The 19,900-nt window shown below is 46.0% G+C and overlaps 1 protein-coding gene and 1 long non-coding RNA gene across 2 annotated transcripts in view; one reads left to right on the top strand and one right to left on the bottom strand.

Annotated features, from left to right (window-relative positions):
* LOC129383323 (uncharacterized) overlaps positions 1–19,900 on the top strand; it is a 192,140-nt gene that overhangs the window by 160,871 nt on the left and 11,369 nt on the right. The gene's annotated exons all lie outside the window — the stretch shown is intronic.
* The window catches only part of ClC-b (chloride channel protein 7), a 48,420-nt gene continuing 41,418 nt past the window's right edge, over positions 12,899–19,900 (bottom strand). Inside the window, exons 22-23 of the mRNA XM_050173491.3 lie at positions 17,388–17,468; positions 12,899–14,564 (exon numbers count right to left, since the gene is read on the bottom strand). Of these exons, the coding sequence (XP_050029448.1) occupies positions 14,466–14,564; positions 17,388–17,468 (180 nt within the window). The 3' untranslated portion in view covers positions 12,899–14,465. The remainder of the gene's footprint in view (positions 14,565–17,387; positions 17,469–19,900) is intronic.

Raw genomic sequence — 19,900 nt, forward strand, 5'->3', positions numbered from 1 at the left:
AATTCCAAGCGGAGACGAAAACAGAGAAAGCCGGATATCGGTGCGATAACTCAACTTACAGTTGAAGGATTCGAAAAGAAATTTGCGGCACGATATTCCAGGGACGACGTACTCTAATAGTGAGGCCATTCTATTATCCTTTCGAAAAGTGTTTCAGGGCCCCTTGAAATAGCAACTAAGCAGTTAGTGTCTGCACTTGGTGCGTGGTTAGCGAGTATGACGTAAACCCGAGCATGTCGCCTCCGATATTTATCAGCGCGCTGCAGGCAGCGCCCTATGTCTGACGTCACGCTGAGGAGCGAAGCGTTCTGTGTCATGCGTCACTTACGGCGAGCGGGGATAGCAGCATTCTTTTTTTTTTTTTTTTTGCTCTTATTTTAAACGTATAATTGTGCCCAAGATGCTGGTCTGACTCTACCACATCTGAATATGAGCTTATTACGCAGTCCGAAATTTCGTCACAGTTGGCCTCTAAGCTCTATCCCCTCCCCATCGACCTTCCGATATCCCCTTCACTTTGTCATAAGAGGCCCGGTGCCCATTTCGTGAGCTCTACAAAGCTAGTCTGGTCAGGCAAGATGCTAGTGTACATAATACAAGGGACCGTGGTCGCTGGCGCAGTCATGTGTCAATGACTCCGTCTCCGCAACACAATCACTATAGGCTTTCTTCTCCGATGCATTTCGGCCAAGCAAACGCGGTATCCGCGATACTCGACCACTTGACTTACTCTTCCATGCTGTGTGTTTCGATGATGATCCTTTTCCGTCGATCACCGAGTGAGGCGTGTTCCGCTCACTCATGCAAGAACCTCCGTCATCAGCGGCTATCGCTACCAGCGATTAGATAAGCACGCATCCTGAATCTATGGAGAGGGCGAAAGGTCATGAGAGGTTGTAAAACAGGACACGGTGAACGGTTGTTTAGCAGAGCCTTCTTGAAGCGAGTCCTGAATAACCCCACGAAGGATGAAAATGTCCCAAAGCTGTACATACAGGCTATATGTGAGAGGCCGTAGGGGGGTTGGGGGGGGTGGGGAGCTTCCACGAGCGCTTCCAAAGCATTCTGGTCACGTCTGAATGTGGCCGCCTTGGTTGGGAATCGAAGCTGGGACCTCGTGCTTAGCAGCGGAATTCGGAAGAGCGAAAACTAAGTAACGCGATACGAATTCATGGTTTACCTAACAGCGTGGCAAATACAAATGCGTTAGCACGGTGTTACGTCATTAACAGAAGGCACACTTGCTTAATAGCGAGATTGCGAGAATCGAAGAGAGTCTTTTACTTTCCCAGTCTCGTCCCTAAGTTATGTCACTCTGATCCAGTGTAACGACTCGGCCAATCATGGCACATCATGCTATCGCGATGGAATTGCGATGGAAACAGCGAGAAGATGCAGCGCTGTGAGAAATCGTACACTGGACACAAAAAAATAATGAGTCACACGAGACTCACCCTCTTGCCCTGTGTATGCATCTTCATTTGCGTCATATTTCGCGCTGTTTTCCAACACATGTAACTAGTCATTGTTGTGGAGTTTTAACGCCTTCTGGTCCAATGATTCCTGCAGCAACCATACTGTCTTGCAGGAAAGATTTGACATCGAGAAATGCAAACAAGGCTATATTCGCAAATGTGAGTGTCAGCAATGCTAATTGAGATATTTGTAGACTTTGTGGCGCAGATAAATATGGCTCTTCCTGAAATTTTACAAATCTCCATGCGCCGTATCACGCTGGGGTTAGGCCTTGGCGCTGTATTGTCGGAGCCTGCTGCCTAATGCGTGTATCTGCCTTGCTTGTCCACAAAAGTGATCTTCAATCAATATGTGGCCATATATACCATACCTTTATTGTTACGAATTGAGAAGTCTGAAGAACCCTATGCTACGTAGAACACAGTGATTTTTCGGCAGTCCATGAGAAAAGCCTACAATTCATTGCACAAAAATATATATGCTCCAGTGAGAGCTCTTTTTTTCTAACTTTTATCGTTAAAATGTACGGGCAAAATTTTCCCTTAATTAAAAAATTCTAGCCAGGAAGGGTACAAACAAACATTTATAACAAAAGTTACGGACGCCTACCGAGCCGCGTCGGATGGCGTGGCAAGAAAAGTTGCGCGTCATCCATCCCCCGGGGCAGTCGTGATGCCAGTCGAATGACCTGGTCCAGGACAAGAGCAGCGCCAGGGCGTCCGACAGCGGCACAGTGTCGGCTACCGCGTGCGCAAGCGCATACGAGGTCATCGAGTATCCCACACCTGCAGCACATATTTAGTGTGCACGCACGGTTTACAAGCGCTTAATGAGTCCGGAAGCTTGTTTTATTTCTATGCAAAACGCCCAGCAAACAACAGTGGTGACAAAGGATTCAGGTGTCGGATTCATGCAGTGAAAAAAACTGTTTCGTAATAAAACCGTTCACAATATGTCCTCACAAGAAGCCAAAGCCAGCAAGTGCCCTGGTACTCAGGATATTAGGCACAAGATGCTCAAGGAGGACAATCTAAAGCCACATGGTCCATAGGCTTATGCCCGCTAAATAACGGACAAAAAATACGCCAGCTCACTGCTGAAGTACATATGCGTCACACAAAGCAGAGTGCGTTTATTTAACGTCCCTTCTGGTCATCTTTTTCCACATATGCTTTGCGTAAGTTTCCTCGAATAAAAAAGAGTGGGAAATGCGCTCCCTACTTAGCTTAGCACAAGGGGTGCTAAAACGTCGTTCCGCTCCAAAGAAGGCCACAGTTCGGTGACACAAAAGTGCATGAATGCTGACAGTTAACAACCAGACTCAACTAAGACGGCTTGTGCAATTTGGCGCCAGCCTATAGTTGCCTTGCTACAAACTTCGCTCACCTATGAAGAACGGAACTGTGCTGAAGATGCCCGTGTTCCCGTCTCCGGCGAATTGCGCCAGGTTGCTCTCCAGGCGAAGGACGGGGAACGCTACGCAACCGAGGAACGCCAGATACGCCAGCAGGAACGGCGCTGCGTGATGAATATTGAAAGGTCCTGTTGACTTATCGCCGCTCATGACATTGCTGGCGACACAGTGCCTGATTGTGCCAGCCGCCTTGACTCAAGCCCGCCGTGGTAGCTTAGAGTGGCTATGGTGTTGTGCTGCACAGTTCGAGGTTGCGGGTACGACCCCCGCGGCGGCGGTCACACTTCTAAGAGGGCTAAATGCAAAAAAACATACTCTCTTATATTTCGATCTAGCTAGGTGCGCGTTAAAGAACCCTAGGTGGTCAAAATTATTCCGATGGCCCCCACTTCGTCGTGGGCCCTATATATGTATATAGTCAGATCGTGGTTTTGCCACGTAGGGTCCCATTTGTCAATTAAGGCACATTGACCTGCAAAATAGTTCCCAAAGTGGGCTCACCTCCTCCGTAGACGATAAACATGGTGGAAAACTGGGTGGCATTGGCGCTTCCGGCCGTCATCACGAACAGGGTGGCCAACTTGTGCGCCTTGTTCTGATAGGTGCGGGGGCGGCTAGTAATCCCGGGGGACGACGCCTATAGAAAGTAGAGCCGATTGGCACGCTTGTACAATGCCTGCGTGCTTGAAGACGATACATACACGGTAATTTTTATTACGTGACTACTGAAGAAACAGTGAAGGGATTCACCTGCTCGCACCGAAGCAATGCGATATTTTAGCCGTCACGATCAGGAAGTAGTATCTACAATCAAATAATAATGAGTTCATTCTTTTTTTTATCTCCCTTTTGGACCGGATCGGTGCCAAATGACATAAGACGTTTCGTTCTCTTGATACAAAACTAACAATATATGTCTCTGCTGACGCAGAACAGTGCCGCCTCGGGCAGAATTTCGCGCAGTGCTCTTTTGTGGACGATCGCTCTAACCGGCCCTGCTCGAAAAAGTTTGCGGACGCGAAGTGCGTGCTATAACGAAATGGCAAAATCTGCAAAAGTGGCGAAACGTGCTCTATAACGGCAATGACCAAAATGCGGCTACTGCGAACGGCAATCGAGCCTGCGACTTCGCGCGCAGCGGCAGGACCACCGCTGCATCATCACAAGCGGTCTTACAGCCTGGTGCATGTCCGCTGATGTCTCATCCTACATTCATGCAGCTGCGCATCGTCGCCATATCTGCGCACTACATCGATCGATAGTGCTTCATTTTTTTTTATTTTTTTTTTGTCGCTGGCACGAGACGTCAAGCCGAACACTCACCGTCTTACGCTTGCTTTTGTCAGCCATGTCCGAGAGACGAAGCTAAAACGTCTGGAGCGAGCGAACCGACGAAATACGGGTCAGCCTCGAGCGTTGCTTTGTCGTCTTCTTCGACCGCTATCGTCTCTCAAACTGTTGGCGCTGTTGCGTAGTAGTCATATGGCTCCTCTTATGAATGGCACCTACCTACTACGAAGATGGGCAAGCAAAAATACAAAAATTAGAAAATATTTGCTCGAGAAAGGAAGGGTGAAGGTTTGGACTAGTTGGTTTTCCATTTTAGATTGTGTGGTACAGCACGAAGCAGGGACAAGGACAAGGGACAAGCAGGGACATCTGTATTGTTTGTTTTTACATATATATTTTTATTTAGTTTTCCCTCTGTTTTTTACATATAACACCTTGCACCAGGCACTAAAATTTCAGTTGGCAGTAAGCGCTTGTCCTCGTTTTTCTTGCATCCCTTGTCCCTGCTTCGTGCTGTACCACACAATCTAAAATCGAGAAAGGAATTAAACAGAAGCTGAGAAAAGGTTGGTTTTAATGTAACGGGAAATTTTGACCGTATGTAATAATGAAAAGAAAGAATTAAGAAAGTATGCCACAAACCAGCCTCGATAGAAGAGAACAAACCAGATGTTGTTGGAAGGGAGAAAACTAAGGTAATTGTCTGACACGACGGTGGACACCTCGTTCCAATATTTGCTTTTACAAGCATTAAGTGGCACACTCCCAGTGACCGACGGTTGGTTTCAGACTGGGCTCCCTAGCTCTGCACAGCAGCCCAACCCATGCTGCACAGCACATGACCTGTGGGCCGCATGCGGCCCACGAGCAGCCTACGGTTGAGTTCTGACAACCACGGTGTGCCGGTGCTGCAGTCGGAGCATAAATATGTGTGATGAAGAAAAAAACTTTCTTTTTTTCGTCAGACGCTACAGAATACATTAAACACTAGCGGCAGCAGGCACATTAATACAAAAAAAAGGTGTTGATGTGTATGATCTCTCGTTGGGAGCAGATAAGAAAAGCGCACGACCACCGAACGTACGTATTCAAGTTACCAAGGCATTGACCACATTATTCGTGCGGCGCCCATAATTGGATCTAACGTGCGCTTTCCCAAGGCGTCTTGATTCGATGATCGCGAACGGCAGCGATCGTAAATAGATGCTCTTGTGTGGTGTGTTCAACTTACTTTTCAATCTTGACAATAATTTGCTCACATTGTGGCGAATACGCAGTGAGCGTCAGTCAATGTTACTTGGGTATAATAACATTGGCACCGACGACATCGGTCGAGGCTTTCTACAGGGTGACACATATAACATGAGGCTATTTATGGACACATCTTATGGAGCTCATAATAAAGCAACGAAGACTTGATGGGCCATTTGTTTTTTACATGCTACCTGCCCGTCTCATATCGGTATTTCGATACATAATCATTCTCGTCCATTTTAATGACAAAAGCCGCAACGTTTAAACTTAAAACTTCAGAACGGAAATGGAAATGACGTCTTTCTTTAAAGAAAAAAGAAACTATCAGGATCATATGTTTGATTTTTCAGCTTAGAAGATAAATTTCATTCACGTGGAAAACCTTCAGTTCCAGTAGAGTATCATGCCATTCTGAGTTGAGAAAGAGAGCGACCACTAGGTTTGCGACCCTTTCTTGGTGGTGCCAACAGACCGACTATACAGTGCAGCCAGGACTGCATCGCCCTGCAGTGTTTACCGGACCAAGAAGGCGTGCAGAAGAAGCCGCCCCTGATCCAATTTCATAGCAAACTTGATAAAAAGAAAAACTGAAATATAGATAACGATGCCCTGAAACTGACGAATCTTTTCGGAACCACCCAAGTCTGGGCGACAGTTTTTTTTCCTTCTTTTTCTTTATAGCTCTCGATAAGACTCGCCTTCTGATCGGTGTGGCATGCATTTCAAGACATGCTGAGGACCAGATGCCCATACAAGGCAGCTTCAGGGTCCCAAAAATATACAGAGAACGGAGGGAGGGGGCTTACTGGCACCGTCAATTTTAGCCTAGTCCAAAGTTCGACGAAAACTCTTCAAGCGAGTGTGACACATTGTCAAATAAACTGGCACTCGCCTAAGGTTCTATAGGAAATAAAACATATAATGACGTTTGTAGCTGTCTTGAAACGGTAGCCTTTTGAACCTTAGGCGAGTGCCAGTTTGTTTGACAATCAGTTCTAGCCTCAGCCCCTTTCCACCTTCCTCGATTTGCCAGTGCCGAGGACGGCAACGAATGACACCAAACAGTATGCCTTAAATTAAATTATGGGGTTTTACGTGCCAAAACCACTTTCTGATTATGAGGCACGCCATAGTGGAGGACTCCGGAAATTTCGACCACCTGGTGTTCTTTACGTGCACCTAAATCTAAGTAGACGGGTGTTTTCGCCCCCATCGAAGTGCGGCCGCCATGGCCGGGATTCGATCCCGCGACCTTGTGCTCAGCAGCCCAAAACAGTATGCGTTTCCGCAAGGATGCAACGTTTCCCATAATGTGCGGTCCGTGAGGTCCCCCGAGATATTACTTTTGACCCCAGCAAATTTTCTGTTGTGCGGCCATGGACTGCCTAGTGACCCAAGTTGGCAGGAAAACGATTTGAGACCCAGACAGACAGGCAACAAGTCACCGAAAAGTGCGTGAAGCACCCTAAGAATTCTAATCACATTAAGAGGAAAGTGCGACGCATGACCAGCTTGATGATGATGATGAGTTTAATGGCAGGATGTGCCAAATGCTAAACTCCTGTAGCAACAACAGATACTGGACAACTTGGATCACTGCCGACGCCAACTTTGGTTACTGGACATGTGTCGCTCTTCGATGACAAAAAAATATCGCCGACGATTATGATACTCGGTAATCCGAAATTTTAGCGCTGCTTTATAAGTGTTTTCATATCGCGATATATTGGCTGGCGCGGACAATCTGTCTCGTGCGGCACGTTGCAAACGGAGCGAAGCGTTGCCAACCAAGTAACACTCAAGCATAACGATAGCGGAGAGCAGAGTCGGAGATCGTCGAAACTCTGACCAGCGGATCAAGCGCGTCGGATTTTATACATGACTCGCCAAAGGTTCCAATGTAATCGCGTGGCTTCCGGAAAGCATACACAACTCGCGTCGCGCGTACAATCAGGTTGCAAATACTATGGCGCCATCTCGTAGTCTCGAGCGGCACTCTGCTTTCCTTCTCACCCTTTCGCCATACTCTCCTCCTTCTTTATGCTTTCGCTGTAGCCTACTTCTCCACTTTCCTCCTCGCGCTTTTTTTTATCTCCCGCTGCGCTCCGCGTTGACCTTTCGCTCTGCTCGTTGCTCGGTTACGCCGAGGGACGACACCTAGGCACGTCGACGCTCAAAGCAGGAACGGGTGCCTGTGAGCTGCGCTCTAAAACGTTTAAAAGTTTTCCACTGCTGAGCGGAATCGGTTAACCCCCTTTCTTCTCGTTTATTACATAACGACGGCCTCGAATCCGGCAACATTGATGCATTCAGGTAGCATGCGCGGGTGTATTGACCAGTTGTCTTCATCCAAAAAGATCACGTACTCGTGATGCCTGCGGCAGGGAGGATGTTCCGCATCCGCCGCCAATGTTTGTGAGTGGTGGAGCTGGCTAACACTCCCAGGGTCCTAGTAGGAAACATAAATACCCAAGAAAGTGGATGGGAAAATGGCGTCGCGCTAGATCAATTGGTAGAGCATTGTATGCGTAATGCGAAGACGTGGGATGATTCCCCACTTGCGGCAAGTTTTTTTTTTTTTTCATCCACTTTTCTTTCCATTAATTTACCATTTCTTTATTTCATTTAGTAAGTACAAGTAGTTTCCCCTATGTTGTCTTTGGTGTCAATGTTTGTTTGATTCTTATATGATTAATAAAAATCGGGCCCGTCGGTTAACCCCCTTTTTTCTCGTTTATTACATAACGAGGGTCTCGAATCCGGCAATATTGATGCCTTTAGGTAGCATGCGTGGGTGTATTGACCAGTTGCCGGTCTAAGAAAGTGACATTCACCTGTTCACTCGGAACGGTGATCCGATACTCTGATGGGTCGACACCATCAGAGTCCTAGGCATGTTCATCAAATCAGGCGGCGGCAATGGCACTGCGTAGCGGAAGATAATTGCGAAGACCTACAATACTTTTCACTCCGTACGAAGGGTCACGAACAGACATAGTGGCCTCAAGGAGGACAACCTGCTTCGGCTCATCAACGCCTTTGTGCTGTGTCACTTCACCTACACGGTGGCCATGCACAACTGGCTCATAGCTGAGCGAAACAAGCTCAATGCCCTCATTAGAAAATTCGCCAAGAGAGCCCTCGGGCTGCCCGTCAGAACGCATACCGCGGACCTCGATCCTCCGACTCTGCATACACAACATCATGGAGGAGTTAGCCGAGGCTCAGGAACGGGCCCAGCGAACTCGGCTGTCCACCACGCCGGCCGGCAGGCGTATTCTAGAGATCGGACTCGCCCCCACCAAGAAATTGGCTGGCAGCACCCAAATTCCCAGAGGAATAGGGGAGAAGACCGTCGTCGCCCCGTTGCCCCGCAACGTTATATCGTTCACAACGCAGGTCATCGCAAGGCAAGAGCATCGAATATACTGAAGCAAATATACAAGGACAAGATCGAAGCAAGCTTCGTGGACGCCATCGCGTACAGAGACGGCAAGGTTTTTGCAGTTTCCGTCGTGGACACGCTGGGCAAAGTCATCAACTGTGCCTCAGTCTGGACGATGGACCCCGAGGTGGCCGAGCAAATGGCCATTGCACTCGCCATGCAAGACGGTCGGAGAGATAAGGTGCATAGCGATTCGAAAGCGGCTGTGAAAGCATTCCAGAAAGGCTGGGTATCCCGGCAGGTAGTTCAAATTCTGAAAGACGCCAAACACGGCAAGAGCTCTATACACAGCATCCTTTGGTTACCTGCCCACGTGGGGGCGATTGAGGAGGTTCCTCTGTACCTCAACGAGTCTGCCCACGAGGCGGCGCGTGGCTTAGGGAAACGACAAAAAACGGAGACGTACAAAAACACAGTTCGAAATAGGGGATCAGAAAATTTGGGTGTAGTAGTTCAGTGTTTTTTTTTCGTTTTTTTTTTTGTTTAACCTAGGTGGGACATTGGGCCGTATGATAGCAAGAGCTCGGTGGCGCAACCCACTGCCCCGTTCCAAAGGGGACGCTCATAACATACATCCACCCATCCATCCATCCGCGCTGCCCTCAGATCGGGCGACTCTGTCCCCGTACACAGAGACGCTCCTATCATGCACAATGAAATTACTAAATTCTTTCACTTAGAGAGAAGGGTTTTCCCGCCGCCTCACTCAAAGCTAAGCAGGCCGCAGGCGGTCACGTTCACACCTTGTACCGCTAGGTGTGACTGCAAGAGGGTTCTCGCTGCTCTGTCTAGTGGCGCCATCGCGAACTCCACCCGTTGCCTCCGAAAGCGGTGGCACAGCCACTTTACCTTTTGGCGCAGGGTCCAAAGCATGTATGCATACCATATACCCAGCAAATTTTAACTGATATAGTCGATATGTCGTGGACGGATTTGCGCTAGGCCCACCCTGCAAGCGCAGTCAGGAAAGGACGAGACGCTCCTCCACACCGCAATGCACAAAGGGCGCTAAGGCTGGGTTCGTCAATACGGCGCAGAGAAGGCACCGCGGACAGTTCCACAAACGCAGGTTTATGAACCCAAGATGCAACACAGCGCGACAGTCATGTGTTGTGGACAGAGGCTCACCGCAAGACCGATCAAGCGCGCCTGCATTGAACGTGGCATCATGCAATACAGTCATATTATGCCATACACATTAGGCGAGTTTTCGAACAGGGGCCGCAACGGTTTTGCGGCCGATACAACGTCAGCGTCAATACAAACGTCAGCGCCACTGTACATGCGCGAGACGCAAATAGGGTTTTGCGTTTGCGTCGGCGACGCTATTTCACCAAAATAGCGCAGCGACGCAAGAGCGGCACCCATCGAAGTGACGGCTCTCGCCGTGGCCCGTGTACCTCACTCGCGAATACCATTCTTAACTACGCACCACGTGCGGTTATAATCGCAACGGCTCTTTTGCAAAGCCCCACATCACCCCTAAACAATGAAAAAGCTTACCTTTATACCAAGAATGTGACATCCTCCACGGTACCACGCTGGTTCGGTGAACACCGATATAAAGCGCCAGCACGCCAGCACGACGTTATATGTCCGTCAGCATAGAGTTTCATACAATAATTATTGTACAGGGGTGAATCAGAAACTCTTTGCCCCTAGTTTTTATTAGCCAAAATAAGGTACATACAGGTCATTATAAATATACGTACTATTCTCATACCTTACACTATTTTTCCACATAGTCCCCACACCGGTTCAGACATTTGTCCCATCGCAGGACTAAATTTTAGATGGCCCTGTGGTCAGTCAATGCACGCAGCCTACCCGAACGCTCATTGTCATGCAAGTCTTCACGCCTATTGCGAGCTCACAGCAGCACCACCTCACACTTCTCTAAGTGAGACACTTTTCCCCATATGTGAACAGCATTTCCCTGCGGTTTTCGATGGGCGTTCGTCCCTTGCTCCATAGAAAACGAATTGCATTTCTTTGCTCGTATGCCATGGACGTGCGATGCACAACTGCCATCTTCAACAACCAAGAGCAGCGCCGTGCCACAGAGCTACTGGCAGATAAGGCCGGGTCACAAAGGACCATCGCTGGGAAGGGATATGTTGACTTCGCATTTACAGCCATAATTTGGCTAAAAAAAAAGAAAAAAAAAGGGGACAAAAACTTTCCGATTCACCCTCGTATGAAACTTGATGGTCATCAGAGAAAAATGTGTGACTGACAAACCGGACGACTCTGACGGGCGCACAGTTTCTCACGCAACTCTATGGACGGGCCACTGCTTCCTTCTACGATGATGATAGAGTGCTGTTGGTTCTGATCTCAGTTTTGCTAGCTGCGAAGCATCGATGGAAGGAGGATTTCGCTCTTATGCATGCTTTGGAGCAGGCTCGGTGCAATTTTCCACTAAAATGCCATTTCGGTGCCGGATGGCACAAAGGACCGCTTTCGGCGCAGTGTGGCGCAGCTGTTCCACCACTGCAAGAGCTAACAGCTGCTGGTTTTTTTTTTTTTTTTTTTCATTGATGAGCAGCACCTATTTAGTTGGCATACCCAGTCACCCAAATTGGCGTAAAAGAGGTCCACTGAAGAGCGGCACAGGGGTGCCGCTCTTCAGTGCCTTCATGCGTATATTTTTTTTCTTCACTGAACAGCGGCACAAATGCAATCACCCAATTTGATGTGAAAGAGGTTCATTGAAGAGTGGCACGTATCCAGTACATTCGTGGCGCAGCAAATTTTTATGGAGAACATCCCAGAATAAAACTGGTACCCTTACATTTGATTTCCGACGAAACAGAAATATTCTTTTTGTACAGCAATGTTCTTTATGTACCACTGTTCCTGCAAAAAAAAAAAATTTCAGAAAAGGGGGGCAGTAGCACTTTCCGCACTCTTGCTAGTAAATGATGTTCCTGTAATCCAATTTGTACTGATCATTAAAACAGCAGCAGCAACAACATTGATATTAAAACTCTGGAAAGATTGTTTTGCAACACAAAGAACAAGTGATCCTTAAAAAACAAACAGCAAGAAAGGAAATTGAAGAAAACCTCATGCCTGCAGAAAGAGTTGGATCTAAATTCTCACAGTATCCGATACCTTGTTATACCTTATGATGGCTGCCATTTGATGTCTAACTGATAGGCCTGCATAGCTTATAGAGAACTCATATACAAGACCAAAATGCAGAAAGGACAGTTTCCTGAAGCGTAGTTATCTCAGATGATTATGCCCTTCCAAGCATTTATAAGCAAAATGAATGCCAAAACTGGTAAAAAAATTTTATAAGATGTTTAACTTCTCTTTTTCAAGTTTTTATTGTTATTGAAAGAGTTCCTTAGTATGGCTTTTCTTTGTATGTACTGCTCATTGTCCTGTCATTGGTTATGACCAAGCAATTTCAAATTGCAGTAAATACCAATATTTCAAGGCAAATTGCAATAAATACCATGCAAGAAAAACATTCGTGGCACAGCCCACAGAAGCATTTGGCTGCTGCGCTGAGGAACCTATGGAATTTAAACCTTGCAGCTTAAACTTCCCCCTTATGAAATGTAAAAGTTTTGTTTTATTGAAGAGGGCAGGGAAAATGGTTAGAGACACAGACGCCTTAAAATCGCCTGAAGTATCCTAGGAATGTAAATCGCATTAAAAAAGTATTTCACAGGTGTTATGTATAGTAATAAGTTTGTAGAATGGTGTATAGGCACAGTTTATAAAGTTCCTTCTAGATGCGGTTCCCTTCATTGTGCAGACAGGTTGTTGGATTAATTAGAGAACAATTGACCATAGAGAATTGTTGACTGCCCTTAACATACCAATGCGTTGTGGAGACACATGGCTCTCTCGCATCCCCTGACCATTAGTCTTTCCCACACAACTCCAGAATTTCTGCTTCTGCGAATGGCATACACGCGATGGCGAGAGTGTGTCGCAGTGCGCAGCTACAACAACAGATAGCTTCAGGTACTAAAATATTAGCATAATGAGTGACAATGTGCTACGAAACAACTAATCTTTTATGCGTGAAACCAAAGGTACAGTGTATATATATGTATATATATGTACAAATGCAATGCATGCTCTTTTCAATGTACACAATGGTAAATGTACAGACACCAATTCATCACAGCAAAGAGAACGCAAGCAACAATTAAAATATTTCGACAAAGTCTATAGCATAAGTTCTACAAGCCTTGCTCAGCAAAACTATGTCGAAGAAAAAAGTGCAATCCTAACGCAATAGCCTCCATCATTCGCAATCACATTCTGTGGATGAGTTGGTCGTGGTTATCACCGATTCACAGATGTCGACCATCAAACGCTCAGTGCACAAAGTAGTAAATATGAACAACCAGTCATTACGAAAGGTATACACCCAAAGTGCTCACTTATTTTTGTGCCTATAGCGCCCATCTTAGATACACTGTTCTTGTCAATTACTTGATTGTGCAAGCCCAGCTTGCGTACAATAAAACTAGCAGGCGTTGAGTGGGAACATTTTGAAAGCTAAACATACATTACATTAAGAATAAGTGGCATACTAAACAAGAAATATGACAAAGATGGTAAAGAATGCTGAACGACTCACAATCAATGACTGATTCATTATGGCTACTACAAACTTTGCTTTCACAGTTACCACAACTGGTGTTTATTAAGAAATATTGTAGAGAATATAGAATCAGCTGGATATCTTCTAAACACAACAATGAATAAAACACAATCAGGCCTAATAACTACAGAGGAACTAAAGTTAGCACAGCTACAGAAGTACAACTGCAAAACACTAGACTAGAACGCTATATCTTTCTTTTTATCACAGCTTTGATTCTTCTGCGTTTTGCAAGTTCGTCAGTACAGTTTCGCTTTCCATGACAAGAATATGTGATCTTTCTCCTGAGTAATGAAACAGGCCAGCATTCCTGTTGATACAGATCCAATACATCGCAAGATAAAATAATCTTCAAGCTGCTGATCTACAGCAAACGTCAGGTCTTGTATATATCTTACATTAGTAGCAAAGCCTGACTACTTAGTCATTCCATTTTGTATAACCATAGATTGAGAATTCTGAGTATCAATGCTCAGGTCTTGTAAAGCAGTTCAACATACATACTCCCCTAGGGCTTGCCAAGCCTGGTGCATACAGACAGCAGCAGCAAAGGCTTTGCAAAACTCACCAGTTCAGCTCATCCTAGTTAACAAAACAGCTTACTGAACAACACAGCAGTCGTCAAGTGGTGTACAATCACATTTGCATATAACAGTCTAGGCAGGCCTACAGTAAAAAAAAAATTCAGATATTTATCAAAAATAACTCGTGTGCAACTTGAACAGGTCAAAGACCTCAATCTCCTAAATATTCTTCTGCACTCTGTGCCTGCTCAAACAACACATAATTCTCAACAGTGCATGATGTGCCAACCACAATGCTTGTGTGCTGTGATGTCCATCTTCAGCGACAGCTGAAAGCGTCCTAGCATTGAACGGAGTGAAGAAGAGTAAGTCTCTATACACCAGGAACCTACACTTGGCCCGCAAAGATCACAGCGAGGAGTCTTTCCATCAGCCATGGGATACATGCAGCTCTTCCATGCCAAGTCGGCCATAGTGGTTTGTCATACGGTATCGGGCGAGGTCCTTGCGGGTCACGATGCCAACAACCTGAAAGGCAAAACACTTACTGACGACCTGCCTTACGATAGTTCTCTCTGCTTTAATCCTCTTACACAACTCGCAAACTTTCTTTTTTCACGAGGCAGAGGATTTTTCAAAAACCAGTGAAAATGTGACTAACATTGTACTGCCAGAGATTGGCAATGGCAACCGCATGGCAGACGCACTGCACAGATGATGCACTACAGCAGCAGATGCCACGATGCCACATGGTGTGACAAAAAGAAAAATTCGGTTGTTCATGTTTGGAGGTGACTAATCTGTTTCTGATAAATTTACGTGATATTCAAGCACCAAGCATCAGCTTCTGAACAAAGGAAACAGCTAAGCCAAGTATAGTCTATGCTGCACACGAGCGGATCTATCCGGAAACTTAGCAGACAACATGGCAAAGACAGCCCTCACTGAAATCCTCACGTCTGTGCACTATTCCTGCAGTGCTGCCTCCGCTGCACAATCCTTTCATGACACAAAGCTTGAGACATGTACTAGTTCACTGTCGCGAGGCTTGGTGATCATGTGCTATCGCGCTCAATATGGGTTGCAACAGGGCATACACCCATCAGTTCTTTCAATAATAAAAATTACAAGTGCCATTTTTCTTGTAAACAGGGTGCTACCATTCAGTGTTCAGCTATTTTCCTGTGTGGGCACTGCCGTGTTGCCATATGGGCCCTCTATGGCAGTGCCTAGAAAAAAATCCAGCACACCTAAGCATTTCTGAGCACCTAAGCATGAGCTGATTGCAAAAGCATAAATGTCCAACTGAACACCACTGAGCAGTCCTTCGAGTTTTGCGCCGCGAGTCATGTTTTCGAGTTTTGCTGCACAATATCTTATAGAGTTTTGTTATAGAGATTTGCGGTTAAATTGGTACAGGTTAGATTTTCCTTTTTTGTACAGTTTCTACGTTACCGCATTGGCTATAGACCAGAATTATCTGAATGATACTGCTGCGCAATTAAGGACGCTGCGTGCCACCGACATCATGTGCGATCAGCAAGCAGCAGCGGCCACCAAGGCCAGCAGACGCGCACAGCAACTAAGCCCAGTGGAGGTGAGCGAGAGGTACAGACTGCACGACGGCTTTCGAGAGCGTGATGGTGGCACCTACACGCATGCTTCATGCAGGTACCTCGCCGACAACAACCCTTCTCGCCCCACGGTGCCGCGGCATTGTGCTGTTGACATGGCATCGAAGCAATGCCCTCTGCCCTTACGCAACACCTGGCGCGCTAGCGCAGCAGCAAGTGTTTCATTTCGCCCGCTCTGCTCCATCAAGACATGCACTAGACATGGTATCACAGCCAATGGAAATTTAGGTGCCATTTCGCTGCTACAGATGCCAGCTTTTTAACGCAATAGGGCATCTGATGCTTTCGCATAGAAAGAAAAATGACTGATTCGTGTTGCAACTCATACTGAACGCGACAGTACATCCGTAACAGAATCCCCACCGCAAGTTGTATGCCTGACATGTGGGAGACATTGTCTGTCCATGTTACAGGGTTTTTCCAGAGGTGCTGTTGTCCCTGGTTGACCCTTTGGGTGAATATCTTCTTTATTTTAACCCGAATTTCAGGAACTACACTAGACTTAATTCACTATAGACTCTACAAGCTATAAATTTTAGGATCTTCATTTAGTTTCCTATAGCCTGAGCACACTTCTGTTAGCTAAGCTTCTGATATGACAAACCGGTTTCTATATTTCCTTGTTATTTTTCTTATGATACAACAGATGGATGTAAATTCTGGCTATCTTGCTCTCAATTAATACATGGCTAAATGCCTTAAGAACTTACATTTTAGCACTTGCTTCTCTAGTAACGCTACTTAACGCACTTAGTAACGCACTTCACACTTACAAGGTGGGAAACACTCGAGCACTTACAGAAATTTACATACTAATAAGTTCATGACATAACCACAGAAAAGAAATAGCAACCGATATCCTTTCTAATGCAGCGGCTTTTGAAAGTATTAACTTTCTTCCCACAAAGGGGCTCTTTTGGAAAAGTATTCGATGAAAAGATATACATATCAATTAACAGTGGTGATGTTCGTGCTTTTCATTTACCGATTGGCCAAGTGCCCATTGCCATAGAGATAAATAAGTTGAGTGCAACTTCAATTACCAACTACTTCAATGAAATGTATGCAGAGCTCAACAAACAGAATCAACAGTAGCATGCTGCTTACTAGATGCCTCTCCTTGTACTCAAACATTTTTTGTTGTGCCTAATTACCTAATTGAAGTGAGTTCAAGTTCTCATTAGTCGTCTGATAAACAAGGTGTCAATAGGAAAACTGCAGGGCATGTTGAAAGAAAGTTGGGTAGAAAATTTTTTATAAGGTAAATACAGTGGAGTTCTTTGTAGGGGGATCCTAAAACATTTTTTTTAAGACAGTAAGAAAACGTTGCCTATCTGTTGTCATGGCTGCTATGAATGTGCGAGCCAAATATTACCACATTGCCTGCAGCAGGGAATTTACAATCTCGTGCCAAACACAGCAAAAATCGCTTGCTCTCGCTTACGCAATGTTGTCCTGCCACGACATTGCAAGTAACTGGACCCACGAATGCTACTGGCATATTTCGTGATTGCGAGACCATTCTCAGCAATACTATTAATAGTTTGATAATGACTAAACTATTGATATTATTGGTGGCACTGCCAATAGTTTTGCATAACTGCTCACTGTGCAACAAGAAGGCAAAAAAGAAATTAAAAAGAATCTGGGAGCTTATCCTATCTGTGTTTGAATACTGTTTAAATTTCCAATCGGCTGTACTCAGCGAGCCACTTACCATATTGCTGCCATCAACGACAACTAGGTGCCGAAGGCCAAGGGCTCTGAAAAGCTTGAAAATCCTTGGCAGTGATGCATTCTGAAAGGAACACATAAAAGTGATATACACAGCTCATTAACGTTCCAGAGACAGAAAGACTGGTCAGACCAAAAACAACAAAATCGACTTCACTTCTCATCAGGAAGGGCAAACTTGAGACCCCAGGTAAGAGCATAAATACAGTAGAATCTGGATAATTCAAACTCGTAGGGGCCCGAAAATTTCTTCGAATTAAAAGGACCATAGCACGATGCATGAATGGTGCGAGTCGTGAAATATCGCCTTGCGCAAGCACACAGCAAGCGAGGACCATGAAACTGCCCATGCTGGCTTTCCAATAATGGCAGAAAACAAAAAGTTCACAGATAGGTCTAAGGTGGCACCGCACCGGCTGGGCTGGCAGCGCCAGGGCGGAGGCGAGCGCGCGTGCGTGGGGGCCGTCGAGGATGAGGGAGTCGAGAGGGAGGGCGAGGGGAGCTTAGTTGCAAGGAAGGCCGGAAGGAAAGTGGATTTGCTCTCCCACCAGCTTGCTGGATGGTGCTAATTACCTCTGCCACGTAAGACTGCCACTGAAACAGCGGAGTTGCCGAGGACGGACTGGGCCTCCGCTGCTGCTTCCATAAGCGTGCTTGCGTGTTCTTTTCCTTCATCTGCTGACAGACTGGCACTGTGTTTACCATCTTCATCCTGCGTTCTTAACGAGTCATGTCTTATCAAGATGAAGGAAGTCGTTGCCACTGATCATAATCGTGTTGGTGTGCTTCCTTCTGTTGCAGCATCACTGCATTCAAAAGGCAAGGAGAATGAGGCACTGGGTGTCGCCTTCCCATCCTTGTATTTAGGGTCTGTCTTGTCGTACAGAATTGGATATGGTGCAGTGTCTCCGACAACCTTTCCATCGAGGTGTTTCAGCTAAGACGCATCATGGAAAAGAAAAACAAGCGCAAACTATACTAACCCAGCCCACCAAAACAAGGGCGAGCGAGAGTTGATGTGAGCAGATGATAGTGCGAAACAAGCGGTGCGGCTGAACCAGACGAGAGTACGAATAAAGCGGTTGGGCAGGTATGATACCAATTTCCCGTGCGTATGTCACTGTAGAGGCCATTCTTATTGGTCTCCTGTGCTCGCAGCTCACTTGCTGCCCCAGCAAGCCACGAGAAATTGGCCCAGGACCGATCCCTCCCGCGGCGCGTGTTTTGCCGCTAATGAGGTTGGGACATTATGGCGCGAGGCAGAAACGGCGACCTTGCCATTTGAGAGAGGATGAAATTTCCAGCATGCGCCAGCCCGGACATAATTTGCTGCACTGCTGAGAGCATTTTCGAAGCGTGATATGTTCGAATTAACAGTCGCAGATGCTTGCACATTCGAACTACCGGGAGTTTTCGCCAACTGGAATACACATAAATTTGACAGGACCACGGCGTCAGTTCGCATAAACCGGAAGTTCAAATTAAGCGTGTTTGAATTACTGAGATTCAACTGTAGCATCTTTTTGTAATGTAACCTCCTTCATTTGCTTTGTTTTTTTTACATCGCATGTTTACTTGCATAGGAGGTCCTGCCAGCAGCAATTAAGCCTTGGGACCTCCTTCTGTACATACACAACTTTAAAAATTATGGGGTTTTACGTGCCAAAACCACTTTCTGATTATGAGGCACGCCGTAGTGGAGGACTCCGGAAATTTCGACCACCTGGGTTTCTTTAACGTGCACCTAAATCTAAGTACACCGGTGTTTTCACATTTCGCCCCCATCGAAATGCGGCCGCCGAGGCCGGGATTCGATCCCGCGACCTCGTGCTCAGCAGCCTAACACCATAGCCACTGAGCAACCACGGCGGGTATACACAACTTTGCAATATTTCTATTGTGTGGAATAAATATGAATTAATATTGAAGAGTGCTTAGGCTGAAGCTTACAAAACAGGATAAAAATGTGCAAAGAACCTTAACAATAGACACAGTTCGCAAAAGCAGCATTGCAACCTCCAATACATTCAAGAGGGCTCACTCATGAATCGGAGGCCAACTGGGGAGGTATTCTGTATGAGTCCACCTAGTGGACATGTACATTTCGTCTGCTGTTAAATTCTGATTGGCTGGGCTACGCTGTGCATCTGCAGCAACAAGGCAACACAGCCAATCAGCACTTCAGCAGAAAATGAAATCGACATGTCCACTAGGTGGACTCTTACAGAATACCTCTCTGCACTTCTGTTCACTACAACATATGTGTGCTGTTTACACAGGCATGTTGTTACACACAACTCACAAATGACAGAAATCAGTCAACCATCTTTAACTCATCCATTTATAGACCCTTCACATGCCAATTAGTTCTAGCTGCTTAAAATTTATCTTCAACAACATTTCTTGCATTTTCCACATAGTTAATGAGACATAGCAATGAAACAAAAAACTTTGTACAGAGTTTAATTGCCAGCATACAATGGGCATTCATTGTGA

This window comes from Dermacentor andersoni, chromosome 8, assembly GCF_023375885.2.
Source record: "Dermacentor andersoni chromosome 8, qqDerAnde1_hic_scaffold, whole genome shotgun sequence".
NCBI classification, from domain to species: domain Eukaryota; kingdom Metazoa; phylum Arthropoda; class Arachnida; order Ixodida; family Ixodidae; genus Dermacentor; species Dermacentor andersoni.